This window comes from Scatophagus argus, chromosome 6 (assembly GCF_020382885.2).
Source record: "Scatophagus argus isolate fScaArg1 chromosome 6, fScaArg1.pri, whole genome shotgun sequence".
Taxonomy (NCBI): Eukaryota; Metazoa; Chordata; class Actinopteri; family Scatophagidae; genus Scatophagus; species Scatophagus argus.
In genome coordinates, this window is record NC_058498.1 from 26,198,920 (window position 1) to 26,211,394 (window position 12,475).

The window sequence follows — 12,475 nt, forward strand, 5'->3', positions numbered from 1 at the left end:
GGCTCAGCAGCCTCCCTGTGAACACGGTCAGAAACCAGTCTGACGACAGGGAATATACTACCAAGGTGGTGTACAGCTGCTTCAATCAGGACTGACATAGACAGAGCAGACGGGGACAGGAGAAGCATGACCCAGGAGGATCAAGTGTAGATATGGTGATTGTTGGAACAGTGGAAAGACCAGCTAAGACGGGTTTGGCTCGTTTTACTGTTTTTCATGTTATTATTATCAGGGGTGGAAAGTAACGAATTACATTTACTCACGTTACTGTAATTGAGTACTTTTTATGAGTAACTTGTAATTTTCAGAGTAGTTTTTGAAATGCGTAATTTTTACTTTTACTCAATTACATTTTGACCCAAGTATTTTACTTCGCTACATTTGAAACCCCCTCACGTTACTGAGTACAACACTGATAGTTTAAAAAAAAATTGGGCGGAAAACCACTTTGTCCCCGGGATTGAACGTCAATTAAGCGACATTCCATTGCGCGCGCTCTAGATTCCAACGCGTAGGGATGGCTGTTGCAGGTGAGGTGGTTACAATGGACGAGGAGGAACAGTCAGAACGGAAAGAAGAGGAAATACAAAACAAAAACCCTTGGCCCAACTTGGAAGAGCTCTTCGTGTTCAAACGCCAACAGGGGAACAACGTAATAATGCAGTGCAAAATGTGTTTGCCCAGCAAAACGGAGCTTTCAGCCTACAAAACTTCGACGTCTAACTTGCGAAAGCATGTGGTGGTAAGTTAGCACAAGTGTTTTGTCCTTTACATTCCAAACCGTTAATTTATTATTTGTTTTAACTACATCCCATATAACAACCTTCCCATGTAAGCACGCTGTGCCGTGCCGTGCCGTCATGATGTTATTTTCACCATGATCAAGCCAAGTAAACGAGGGAAGGGGGTGAATAGTGATCGTTCAAAAGTATGGGTGAGTTGAGAAGGGCAGTTGCACGTATTGAAGTTTGCTAAATGTGACGATAAATGAAATGGGATGTTTTGATAGTTTTGAGGATAAGGATTGAGGCGATATAACTACACAACATAACGTTATTTAATATGTAGAGATGTTGTTCATTTGTTTTCTCTCAATAAATGCATATGAACAACATTTCAATGTAGGATCCAAGGAGTTTTATCAGCCACATGCGTAGAAATGCTAAAAAGCATAACATAATGTGAAATTTACAGTGGGAGGTGGGGTATTGAAATGCACTAGTGGGCTATTGAAATGCAGTATGTTATATGACTTAGCTGATCATAGTACTCTTTAAGAACAAATGGCTCTGTACTTAATATCCCTACGGTGTCTGCCATTAAACAGGACTTCTTTATGTGAGGCATCAACTGGACCAGATGGCAGATGCTGAGGTGGAGCAGGGTGCAGGGAGCAGGCAGCATTCATCAGACGACGAGGACTACTTTTCAGCAATGAAGTCCCGCAAGTCAGAGGGTTCTGGGGAATTGGAGGGGTACCTGGCCTGTGCGTCAGACAGCATGGACCTGCTCAATTCCTGGGCCTGAAATTGTAGATTGTGGGCTTCCTGGGGACATGTTATTGTGAATAGTACGATCCTGAAGCCATTTTAGTTTGAATAGGCTGATCCTGAAGCCATTTTAGTTTGAATAGTCGGATCCTGAAGCCATTTTTAGTTTGAATAGTCGGATCCTACAGTATGTGCATTTTATTTTGATTTGTGAGACTTCGAATACTGTAATTCTTTTCTCATAATGTTGTTGGCTGGACAATAGGATTGAAACTGTTACTGAGCTCAGTCAAGGGTTTCTTTTAAGTGTGGATGTGCACTTATTCAACTTCGAGGCATATTAAACAACTTGTGCTGAACTTTATTCATGACTCATCCTTTTTGCGTTAGATAAATGAAAGTAATGAAGTAACTAGTACTCAAATTACATTTTAAATGAAGTAATTTTGTACTTTTACTCGAGTACATTTTTAGATGCGTACTTTTACTTTTACTCTGAGTAGAATTTAAGCAAAGTAAAGATACTTTTACTCAATTACATTTTTTCAGTACTTTTTCCACCCCTGATTATTATATTTTGTTTCTCGTTAAGTGTTTTATGAGCAATTAATATGGAAATTAAGCTTGTTTTTTAAAAGATAAAATGTGAATTCAGAAGTTCTGCAGTTCATTTGTTCTCTTTGGTAAGAAAAACAGGTAAGACTATTTTCTTTCTTAGCAGTTTATTGATTACAATAAAAAAAAAGACCTTGTAACACATTTCAAACCAGGGGTGGAAAGTAACGAATTACATTTACTCACGTTACTGTAATTGAGTACTTTTTATGAGTAACTTGTAATTTTCAGAGTAGTTTTTGAAATGCGTAATTTTTACTTTTACTCAATTACATTTTGACCCAAGTATTTTACTTCGCTACATTTGAAACCCCCTCACGTTACTGAGTACAACACTGATAGTTTAAAAAAAAATTGGGCGGAAAACCACTTTGTCCCCGGGATTGAACGTCAATTAAGCGACATTCCATTGCGCGCGCTCTAGATTCCAACGCGTAGGGATGGCTGTTGCAGGTGAGGTGGTTACAATGGACGAGGAGGAACAGTCAGAACGGAAAGAAGAGGAAATACAAAACAAAAACCCTTGGCCCAACTTGGAAGAGCTCTTCGTGTTCAAACGCCAACAGGGGAACAACGTAATAATGCAGTGCAAAATGTGTTTGCCCAGCAAAACGGAGCTTTCAGCCTACAAAACTTCGACGTCTAACTTGCGAAAGCATGTGGTGGTAAGTTAGCACAAGTGTTTTGTCCTTTACATTCCAAACCGTTAATTTATTATTTGTTTTAACTACATCCCATATAACAACCTTCCCATGTAAGCACGCTGTGCCGTGCCGTGCCGTCATGATGTTATTTTCACCATGATCAAGCCAAGTAAACGAGGGAAGGGGGTGAATAGTGATCGTTCAAAAGTATGGGTGAGTTGAGAAGGGCAGTTGCACGTATTGAAGTTTGCTAAATGTGACGATAAATGAAATGGGATGTTTTGATAGTTTTGAGGATAAGGATTGAGGCGATATAACTACACAACATAACGTTATTTAATATGTAGAGATGTTGTTCATTTGTTTTCTCTCAATAAATGCATATGAACAACATTTCAATGTAGGATCCAAGGAGTTTTATCAGCCACATGCGTAGAAATGCTAAAAAGCATAACATAATGTGAAATTTACAGTGGGAGGTGGGGTATTGAAATGCACTAGTGGGCTATTGAAATGCAGTATGTTATATGACTTAGCTGATCATAGTACTCTTTAAGAACAAATGGCTCTGTACTTAATATCCCTACGGTGTCTGCCATTAAACAGGACTTCTTTATGTGAGGCATCAACTGGACCAGATGGCAGATGCTGAGGTGGAGCAGGGTGCAGGGAGCAGGCAGCATTCATCAGACGACGAGGACTACTTTTCAGCAATGAAGTCCCGCAAGTCAGAGGGTTCTGGGGAATTGGAGGGGTACCTGGCCTGTGCGTCAGACAGCATGGACCTGCTCAATTCCTGGGCCTGAAATTGTAGATTGTGGGCTTCCTGGGGACATGTTATTGTGAATAGTACGATCCTGAAGCCATTTTAGTTTGAATAGGCTGATCCTGAAGCCATTTTAGTTTGAATAGTCGGATCCTGAAGCCATTTTTAGTTTGAATAGTCGGATCCTACAGTATGTGCATTTTATTTTGATTTGTGAGACTTCGAATACTGTAATTCTTTTCTCATAATGTTGTTGGCTGGACAATAGGATTGAAACTGTTACTGAGCTCAGTCAAGGGTTTCTTTTAAGTGTGGATGTGCACTTATTCAACTTCGAGGCATATTAAACAACTTGTGCTGAACTTTATTCATGACTCATCCTTTTTGCGTTAGATAAATGAAAGTAATGAAGTAACTAGTACTCAAATTACATTTTAAATGAAGTAATTTTGTACTTTTACTCGAGTACATTTTTAGATGCGTACTTTTACTTTTACTCTGAGTAGAATTTAAGCAAAGTAAAGATACTTTTACTCAATTACATTTTTTCAGTACTTTTTCCACCCCTGTTTCAAACACACTGCTCACATCCAGCTCACCTCTGATTGGCCTACTCTGATAACCATAACTAATGTCACTCTTCAAGCCTCAACCTTACCAAGCCAACGAACAGGCAAGGCAACAAGTATTAGCCAATATGTCAAATGAAGAACTTTCCTGGATGCTGCATGTTCTCTCAGTATTTACATATAATCAAAGAAAAGCCACATTTAGGAGCCAAAGTTATATTTATTTAGGTGATGTTTCTATAGTGTGTGTGTAAACAAAAAAATACAACAGATTTTTTAATCATACCTTTTTGTGGGATTTATTTTAATACTATAACTAAATGACAGACTTACACATGGCATGTCCAGAAAAGAAGTTATGTGGAAAAATGATCACAACAATCAGCAGCAAAAACTCAACAGGATTAAAACAAGGAGCCAAAATACCTTCTGACATCACCCACAGTGAGCAGTTTTTATTACAAATATTTAACAGCACAAAAGCTTTCTACTGACATACTAAGTAGACTGTAGATCTCAAAGAATAATATTGCTCCTGACAAATACAACCTACAGCATTTGGATTACATGAGGATTGTTTTTTGTAATTTGGGTATACTGAACTTAAAACATGAGGGTGAAGAATGAACACAATGGTGTAAAACCCAAATGAAATTAGTATAGCATGCTTTCTTATTCAGCTGTTACAATGTCTATATGAAACAGGGTGCAATTAATTTGAAATGAAAGCACTGCCTTCATACTGAGTCACGTTTTTTTCCATTCTCAATTTTTAACTATTTACTATTTATTTTTCCAGCTATGAAAAATGTTCTGGCACAGTCCATTATCTGCCTACACACTGTCTGATGAATGAAAAATCCTAGGTGAGTTCTTCTGTGTTAGTGGTGGTACTTTATTTATTTAGAAATAGGAACAATTTGAGACTGCTGAATCCTGGATGGAAAAGAGTGCAAATCAAATCCGTGATGGAGGTGAGGAAATTGTTTGACAACATCAGTCAGTTGAAGGGGCCTCCTGAGGTTCCCGATTAACTGAATCACAAAAAGAAAGAACAGTATAGAACAGTTAGATTTTTTTGAAGAACTATTGTAATCTGAACAGCACGGTAATCTAATCATGTTTCATAAAAAAATTACAAAGGCATAAAAAATAAATGCAAACCATACTTGTTTTCCCCAGTTATGGCTTCATTACCAGAGAACATGCAGTGCACCCGGACAGTATTCACACTGCTTTGCTTTTTCCACATTTTGTTATGTTACAGTCTCATTTCAAAATGGATTCAATTTATTTTTTCCTCAAAATTCTACACAAAATACCTCATAATGACAAAGTGAAACAAGTTTGCTTGAACTTTTTTCAAATTTATTAAAAATGAAAAACAAAAAATGTAAAATGTACTTAAGTATTCACACTCAAAATTGAGCTCAAGCCCTCACGGTTGACAGTGCATGTCAGAGCACAAACCAAGCCATGAAGTCAAATGAATTGTCTGTAGACCTGCGAGACAGGATTGTGTTGAGGCACAGATCTGGGGGAGGGTACAGAAAGATTTCTGCCGCATTAAAGGTCCCAAAGAGCACAGTGGTCTCCATAATAAATAAGTGGAAGAAGTTTGGAGCCACCAGGACTCTTCCTAGAGATGGCTGCCCAACTAAACTGAGTGATCGGGGCAGAAGGGCTTTAGTCAGGGAGGTGACCAAGAACCCAATGGTCACTCTGACAGAGCTCCAGCGTTGCTCTGTGGAGAGGAGAGAACCTTCAAGAAGGACAACCATTTCTGCAGCACTCCACCAATCAGGCCTGTATGGTAGAGTGGCCAGACAGAAGTCACTCCTCAGTAAAATGCATATGAAAGCCTGAGTTTGTAAAATGGCACCTGAAGGACTCTCAGACCACCAGAAACAAAATTCTCTGGTCTGATGAAACAAAGATTGAACTCTTTGGCATGAATGACAAGCGTCATGTCTGGAGGAAACCAGGCACTGCTCATCACCTGGCCAATACCATTCCTACTGTGAAGCATGGTGGTGGTAGCATCATGCTGTGGGGATGTTTTGTGGCAGCAGGAACTGGGAGACTAGTAAGGGTCGAGGGAAAGATGACTGCAGCAATGTACAGAGACATCCTTGATGACAACCTGCTCCAGAGTGCACTGGACCTCAGACTGGGATGAAGGTTTACCTTCCAACAGGACAACGACCCTAAGCATGCAGCCAACATCACAAAGGAGTGGCTTTGGGACAACTCTGTGAATGTCCTTGAGTGGCCCAGCCAGAGCCCAGACTTGAACCCTATTCAGCATCTCTGGAGAGATCTGAAACTGGCTATGCACCGACGCTCCCCATCCAACCTGATGGAGCTTGAAAAGTTCTGCATTGAAGAGTGGGAGAAACTGCCCAAAAATAAGTGTGCCAAGCTTATAGGATCATAATCAAAAAGACTTGAGGCTGTGATTGCTGCCAAAGGGGCTTCAACAAAGTATTGATCACAGGGTGTGAATTATTATGTACATGTTATGTTTTTATTTTTAATAAATTTGCAAAAACAATTCAAGCAAACTTGTTTCACTTTGTCATTATGGGGTACTCTGTGGAGCATTTTGAAGGAAAAAATGAATTTAATCCATTTTGGAATGAGACTGTAAGATAATAAAATGTGCCAAAAGCGAAACGGTGTGAACACTTTCCGGATGCACTGTATGCAGTTGTGAAAATGTCTAGACCTTGAATATAACATGATGCCCTGACACATATTATCAGGAAAATGCAGCACCAGAAATGATGTATTTTATCAGCTGAGTGTGAGCAAAATTTCAAACCCAACATGTAAGTGCACATACCTTCCTCTCGTGCCTTCATGCGGGCGACAAAGTTGTAGCTCTTGTTCCTGCGGTAGTTCTCATAAGGATCATCAAGTGACACCCCCACACCTTTATACTGGTCCCACTTATCCCTGACATCTCCTCCTTTGATGGGGTCTTGGATGCCCTGTTCTTTGGCCCCCAAACCACCTGAACCACTCCAGCCTACAGCAGGCAGGACAACCAAAGAAAAATAGAGAAACTGCAAATCAGTGTATGAAGCATTTTACTTTCATTTTACTCTCATATGAAGTTCCAAAATACAACATGTACAGTTCAAAATTGACAACCTTCACATTAAAATATCCTAAATATTTTGAAACTGAGGAGAAGAAACAGAAATAAAAGAAAGAGCATACCCATCTTCATTAGCAGCTGATGGCCCTTGTTCTCTTCTCCTAGCCTGTTATCTGTAGACAGCTTTGAGGGAGGGGCACCCAACACTGATGTGGAGCTGTAGACAGAGAGATAGGTGGTTGTCCATGCTACAGTACAGCACGAAGAATTTTATGAAAAGCCCCTTATCAAAGAGCAGTGAATGGGACTTACGGAGGGGAGGAGCTCCGGGATTTGGGGCCACGCCGTCTCTTGGCAGGCGAATGTGAACGGGACCTAGATCTGGAGCGAGAGCGACTCCGAGATGACCTGGATCTACTCCTGGACCTGAAAAGAGGCAGTTAGGGCATGTTAGCCTAAGTACCTTAGATTTGAAAGTATAACAATATGTAGGCTGTCCACACACCAGGAGGCAAGCTGGATAGAATTTATTACCCTTCACACAATGAGCATGGAAACCACCAAATCCAACAAAGTATGTTTACACAGGAAGCATGAGCAGCCACAATAGGATGTGCTCAGACACATAATTGAGGGTAGCTCAACAGTGATTTGACATCACTCAAAGCCAATACACAGTCACTGTAGTTGCACGCATAAAATGGGGAAAAAAATGAATTCAGGCAAAAAACTACACTAACGGTCCCAATAATAGCAAAAGTGAAACAAAAGTTGTTGGATAGCCTGTGTAGACAGCTCACGGATTAAAATAGAAGTGTGTCTGGTCATAATAATGCAACCTTACAAAGAAAACCTACGAAGTGGTTTGATTGCTGTTCCTTGGAATGCAATCTTCTAGACAGAGACCACAAATGTTGTACCTGGAATGTGCTGGGGTCACTCTCGTGGGTCACAGTCCCCAGTGCTCCGATTACCACTAGTACCACTGTTGCCTTTACTCACCACATCTTTTCTAGCTCCTTTTTTCAGCCCTTGGTATATACAGTATATTATTTTTATTTCGTGCTTCTTGTGTACCCTCTTCTTGATGTTGGGATTGTTATACCTATCCCACTGCTCTTTTATGTTGTTTCACAGCTGGTTCATCATCACCATTTTCTGTGTGTGTGTGTGTGTATGCACTGTATATGCAAGTGTTTGCATACCTTGATCGTGAGTAGGAGCGAGAGCGGCTGTGGGAGCGGGATCGAGATGAGCGGGACCGTGACTGGGAGGACTTTGAGGAGCGAGAGCTGGAACGAGACGAAGACCTCCCTCTGCTGCGAGAGTGACTCCTGGACGAACTGCCTCCACCACCACTGGAAGGAGGATGGGGGAAGAAGAGAAAGGAATCAGGTAACATTATAAACCCCTGGATCAGATGTCACCATTCCTTACCACACTAATAAATAGAACAAAGATACAAATGAAGATGAACCTCACCTGTTGCGCTTATCCTGTCCCTTTTTTCTTCTGGCTCTCATCTTGGCCCTGAAGAACTCATACAGGCCATTCTGCTCCCAGCCTTCACTGGTGGACAAACAAATCACAGCCAGCTGTAAATTAAGACCTACAGCAAACTCCACAGATGGGAACTGCTGCTGCTACACAACTGGTGAGAACAATCAGATGATTTCATGCTGCTACTTGATTAGCAATTGATGTTATTTTTCAAACTACTTGGTCATTAACTGGAGAAACTGATAAGACATAATTAAGAGATTAGAAGGCCAACAGTGATGTCCACTGTAGCTTTGATTTTGAATTCTGTTCAGAATGAGGACGCAAGATGTCTATCAGCCCAATAAATAATCAACTGGAAAATTTGTAATATTGTCTATTTACTGTATAGGTGAAATTATCGCTGGTAAGTGTGGGTGTGGTGGCATTAAGTACCATTATGGAGCCATGTAGCAGTGTTTCCCATACATTGACTAAAAACATCATCACTGACCACCACATATTGTGTTTTCCCTGTTTTTTGTAATGCTAGGCTATTTAAAAACGCAGTGTATATGCATTTCCTTGCCATGAACACGTTCTCTCATGCACACACATACACACAGACTGCCAAATGATCAGCCTGTGAATAGTCAATAATACTCTTTGTGCACACCATATCTGTCTGTGGAAGGGTGATATTTGGCACGGAGAAGACGAGAAGATTGCTAGCAAGATCTGGAGTTCACGAATGGTTGATATCCCATGAAAACATGTACACAATCACACATGTCCAAAATGAAAGTTACCTCAGACAGGTTATGCTATGTTCTGAACATAATACTGTTTGTGTTATATCGTAAACTCCCTAAGTAGGCTAAGCGAATTTGGAATGCAGCTAGCATAAGGATAATTAGCCTATGTTTAAGTTAAAATGCAGGCCTACCATTCCACCCCCATATTATGAATCCCTAGTTAATAGTTGATAAAATCTCTCACTAACAAACTTGTTAAATCTTTAATAATATGATAATATGACAAGCATTATCTGTGCTCACATTTATCGATCAAAATACTTGTAAAAATTGGAACTCTGCTATTATCTTGATAAGCATGCATTTGTGCTGTAAAATCATTTGATAATTTTACTTCCAAATAACAGTTATGGATTGGAAAGTATTTGGATTTGTTAAGCAGATCAGTAATGACAAGCAGTAAAATGTTTTTGCATTCACTATCATTAATACTCTGTTTTAATTGAAGGAGGACAAAATAAGCCAATTTAATTTAATTTCAGTTCAATCTGTCAAGGTGTATGTACCTGTTTCTAGGCCGATCATGGGATGGAGGGCTGTAGAAAGCTTCTACGGCAGCTAACAGCCGATCACTAGGTGGCATGGGAGGGGGCAGCCGGATGTCTTTAGGATCCAGAGGTTTATAATCACAGTCCTCAAGCTGAGAAATAGAAAGGGACAAAGAGGTTTGACTGTTGCGGCTAAATGAGGTAATCATTAACACTGCTGGCAGGGGATCAGTCCACATTTCTGTGGCAGATGTGAATGCTCTTTAGCACTGTTATAATCATTTTTTACACCACAAGATACTGGCAGTCATCATTCAGTCCACTTTCCAAGTTGTCTTAGAAAGTGTTCTGTATAGCCACAGTTTTGAATCATATTTCAATTCAGTTTATTTATATAGCGCCAATTCACAACAAAGTAATTTTCATGCCCTTGTCCTCAAATCTAAAGTGTGTATGACTTGCTTTGACTAGCGGAGCCATGAGACCAGCTGGAAGGTCAAAGTAGGGTACGTTGGGCACCAGACTAGGATCATCTTGGACTGGATGCTGCCGATGACGCATGTGGGGTGAATGGCCATTGAAGCCGTGTGGGGGTGGGCCAAAATCCGGGTGCTGGCCTCCACCCCAAGGAGGATGATCGGCCGCCATAACTGGGGGAGGGAGCCTCTGATTGGGATGGTGATGGGGAGGAGGACCTGGCATGTCTGACAAAAAGGTGGATATTGTTAAAATACACAAAAAAAGTCATTAAATAAAATTACAGATGCATTTAAGTTAAGTCTTTGGTCACTTTATACCTCCAGGATAATCTCCCTGAGCGTAGTCAAAGCGGTGTGGGGTGTACGGCGGCCTATCATAATGGTGTCTGGGAGGAAAGTCATCCTGCATAAAGCGAGGGGGGAAGCGGCCAAAATTGTGTGGTGGTGGCGGGGGTTGGTTGAAAGGAGGCGGTTGCTGGTGGGGAGGGAAAGGTCCTCTGAAATGAGGAGGTCTCTGTGGAAATTTGTGTTGGACAATTTAGTCATTCATGTAACATCCTTGCCAAAACAGAAAAAACATTCAAGATCAATTTCAGATGAGGTTAGCTGCAATTAGTATACAACACAATACAATAAAAACTGGTGAAACAAATCAAACCACAGTAATCATCTATCACATACCTGCATGCGTGGAGGAAAAGGGGGGTCCCTCTGGCCCCACGGGGGCTGGTCAGGCTGGTTACCCCATGGCGGCTGCTGCTCATATGAGTTCCAAGATGGAGGGCCTGGGTCAGATCCACCTGGGCCGCTCCAGGGACCTCCTTCTCTAGGTGGACCTCCGCTCCAGTTACCTGGGTCCCTCTGGTCATTCCACATCCCCTCATGGCTGTTCCAGGGAGGACAAGGAGGGGGAGGCTGGTTTGGATCGAAAGGAGGCTATAGAAGGACAAAAGTCAGAAAGGATGTGAACGTTATCAATGGCTGTGCCATTGTAAACAGCAACTCGTTAACAGTAACTCATGGTACACTCATAGTCATAGTCATAGTCATACCTTCTGCTCAGCATAACATCAATCTCAGCTCTGCCACACTATTTCTGCAATATATCTGGGCATCTTGACTGATGACCAACTAACTTTCACTGAGTAGTAGGTCTAACAGTTCATGCGGTTGTGCTTTTTCGTGCTGGTCAGTTCAGCAGGCATGTGCACCAAATGATTGCAGTTTGCAGAACTTCATTTAAACTGTGTTTTCCACCTATCAAAAAAGGTAAAATGCTTTTACATACTCAGTTGAACTCTCTCATGGCAACTAGTGAAACTAGACTGTATCCACCAGATGTTAGAACTTCTGAATTAAAGACATACAGTTGTGTTCAAAATAACAGCAGTGTTTTTTAAAACATGAGTAAAGCTCAAAATCCTTCTAATATATTTTATTTCCATTCATTGGGAACACTGCACATTATATTTTAGATCAAAACATGAAGAAAATGTATCAATATTTTAATTACTGTACAGAAAATGAAGGAAAAAATGATATTCGGCTGTTTAACACTGTTTGCATTTTTCATTACAAATTCAAATATTTACTCAATAAACTTGAAAAAAAAAAAAACCTTCAATATTTAGCATTTCTGTGAACCACTAAACTAATACTTAGTTGTATAACCATTGTTTAAAGTCCGGGGATTGATTGATTGGATTAATCTGTTTGATCTGGAACCAAGATGCTGCTCGCTTACTGGTGTGTTTGGAGACGTTGTCTTGTTCAAATACCCATTTCAAGGGCATTTCCTCTTCAACATAAGGCAGCATGACCTCCTCAAGTATTTTAATATAAGCAAATTGATCCATGATCCCTGGTATGCGATAAATAGGCCTGACAACATAGTAAGAGAAACCGCGCCATATCATGATGCTTGCACCACTAAGCTTCACGGTCTTCACAGCATACTGTGGCTTGAATTCTGTGTTTGGGGGTCGTCTGACAAACTGTGGTCTGAGGCCCTTGGACCCAAAAAGAAC

The 12,475-nt window shown here is 40.7% G+C and overlaps 1 protein-coding gene and 2 long non-coding RNA genes across 5 annotated transcripts in view; 2 read left to right on the top strand and 1 right to left on the bottom strand.

Moving 5' to 3' along the window:
* The first annotated feature begins 235 nt into the window (after window positions 1–235).
* On the top strand, window positions 236–1,854 carry LOC124060570. Its single transcript, XR_006843594.1, has 2 exons — window positions 236–742; window positions 1,328–1,854. It is a non-coding gene; the product is annotated as an uncharacterized LOC124060570 (long non-coding RNA).
* A 408-nt stretch (window positions 1,855–2,262) lies between these two features.
* Window positions 2,263–3,882, top strand: LOC124060572. The gene is made up of 2 exons (XR_006843595.1): window positions 2,263–2,770; window positions 3,356–3,882. It is a non-coding gene; the product is annotated as an uncharacterized LOC124060572 (long non-coding RNA).
* Window positions 3,883–4,524: 642 nt separating this feature from the next.
* LOC124060571 (calcium homeostasis endoplasmic reticulum protein) overlaps window positions 4,525–12,475 on the bottom strand; it is a 29,857-nt gene continuing 21,906 nt past the window's right edge. For all 3 annotated transcript variants that reach the window (XM_046391685.1, XM_046391686.1, XM_046391684.1), the window contains 10 exons: window positions 11,130–11,384; window positions 10,767–10,962; window positions 10,432–10,673; window positions 9,988–10,121; window positions 8,670–8,756; window positions 8,393–8,545; window positions 7,500–7,613; window positions 7,310–7,404; window positions 6,930–7,115; window positions 4,525–5,118 (listed from right to left, as the gene is read on the bottom strand). In XM_046391685.1, the coding sequence (XP_046247641.1) occupies window positions 5,081–5,118; window positions 6,930–7,115; window positions 7,310–7,404; window positions 7,500–7,613; window positions 8,393–8,545; window positions 8,670–8,756; window positions 9,988–10,121; window positions 10,432–10,673; window positions 10,767–10,962; window positions 11,130–11,384 (1,500 nt within the window). In that variant the 3' untranslated portion in view covers window positions 4,525–5,080. The remainder of the gene's footprint in view (window positions 5,119–6,929; window positions 7,116–7,309; window positions 7,405–7,499; window positions 7,614–8,392; window positions 8,546–8,669; window positions 8,757–9,987; window positions 10,122–10,431; window positions 10,674–10,766; window positions 10,963–11,129; window positions 11,385–12,475) is intronic.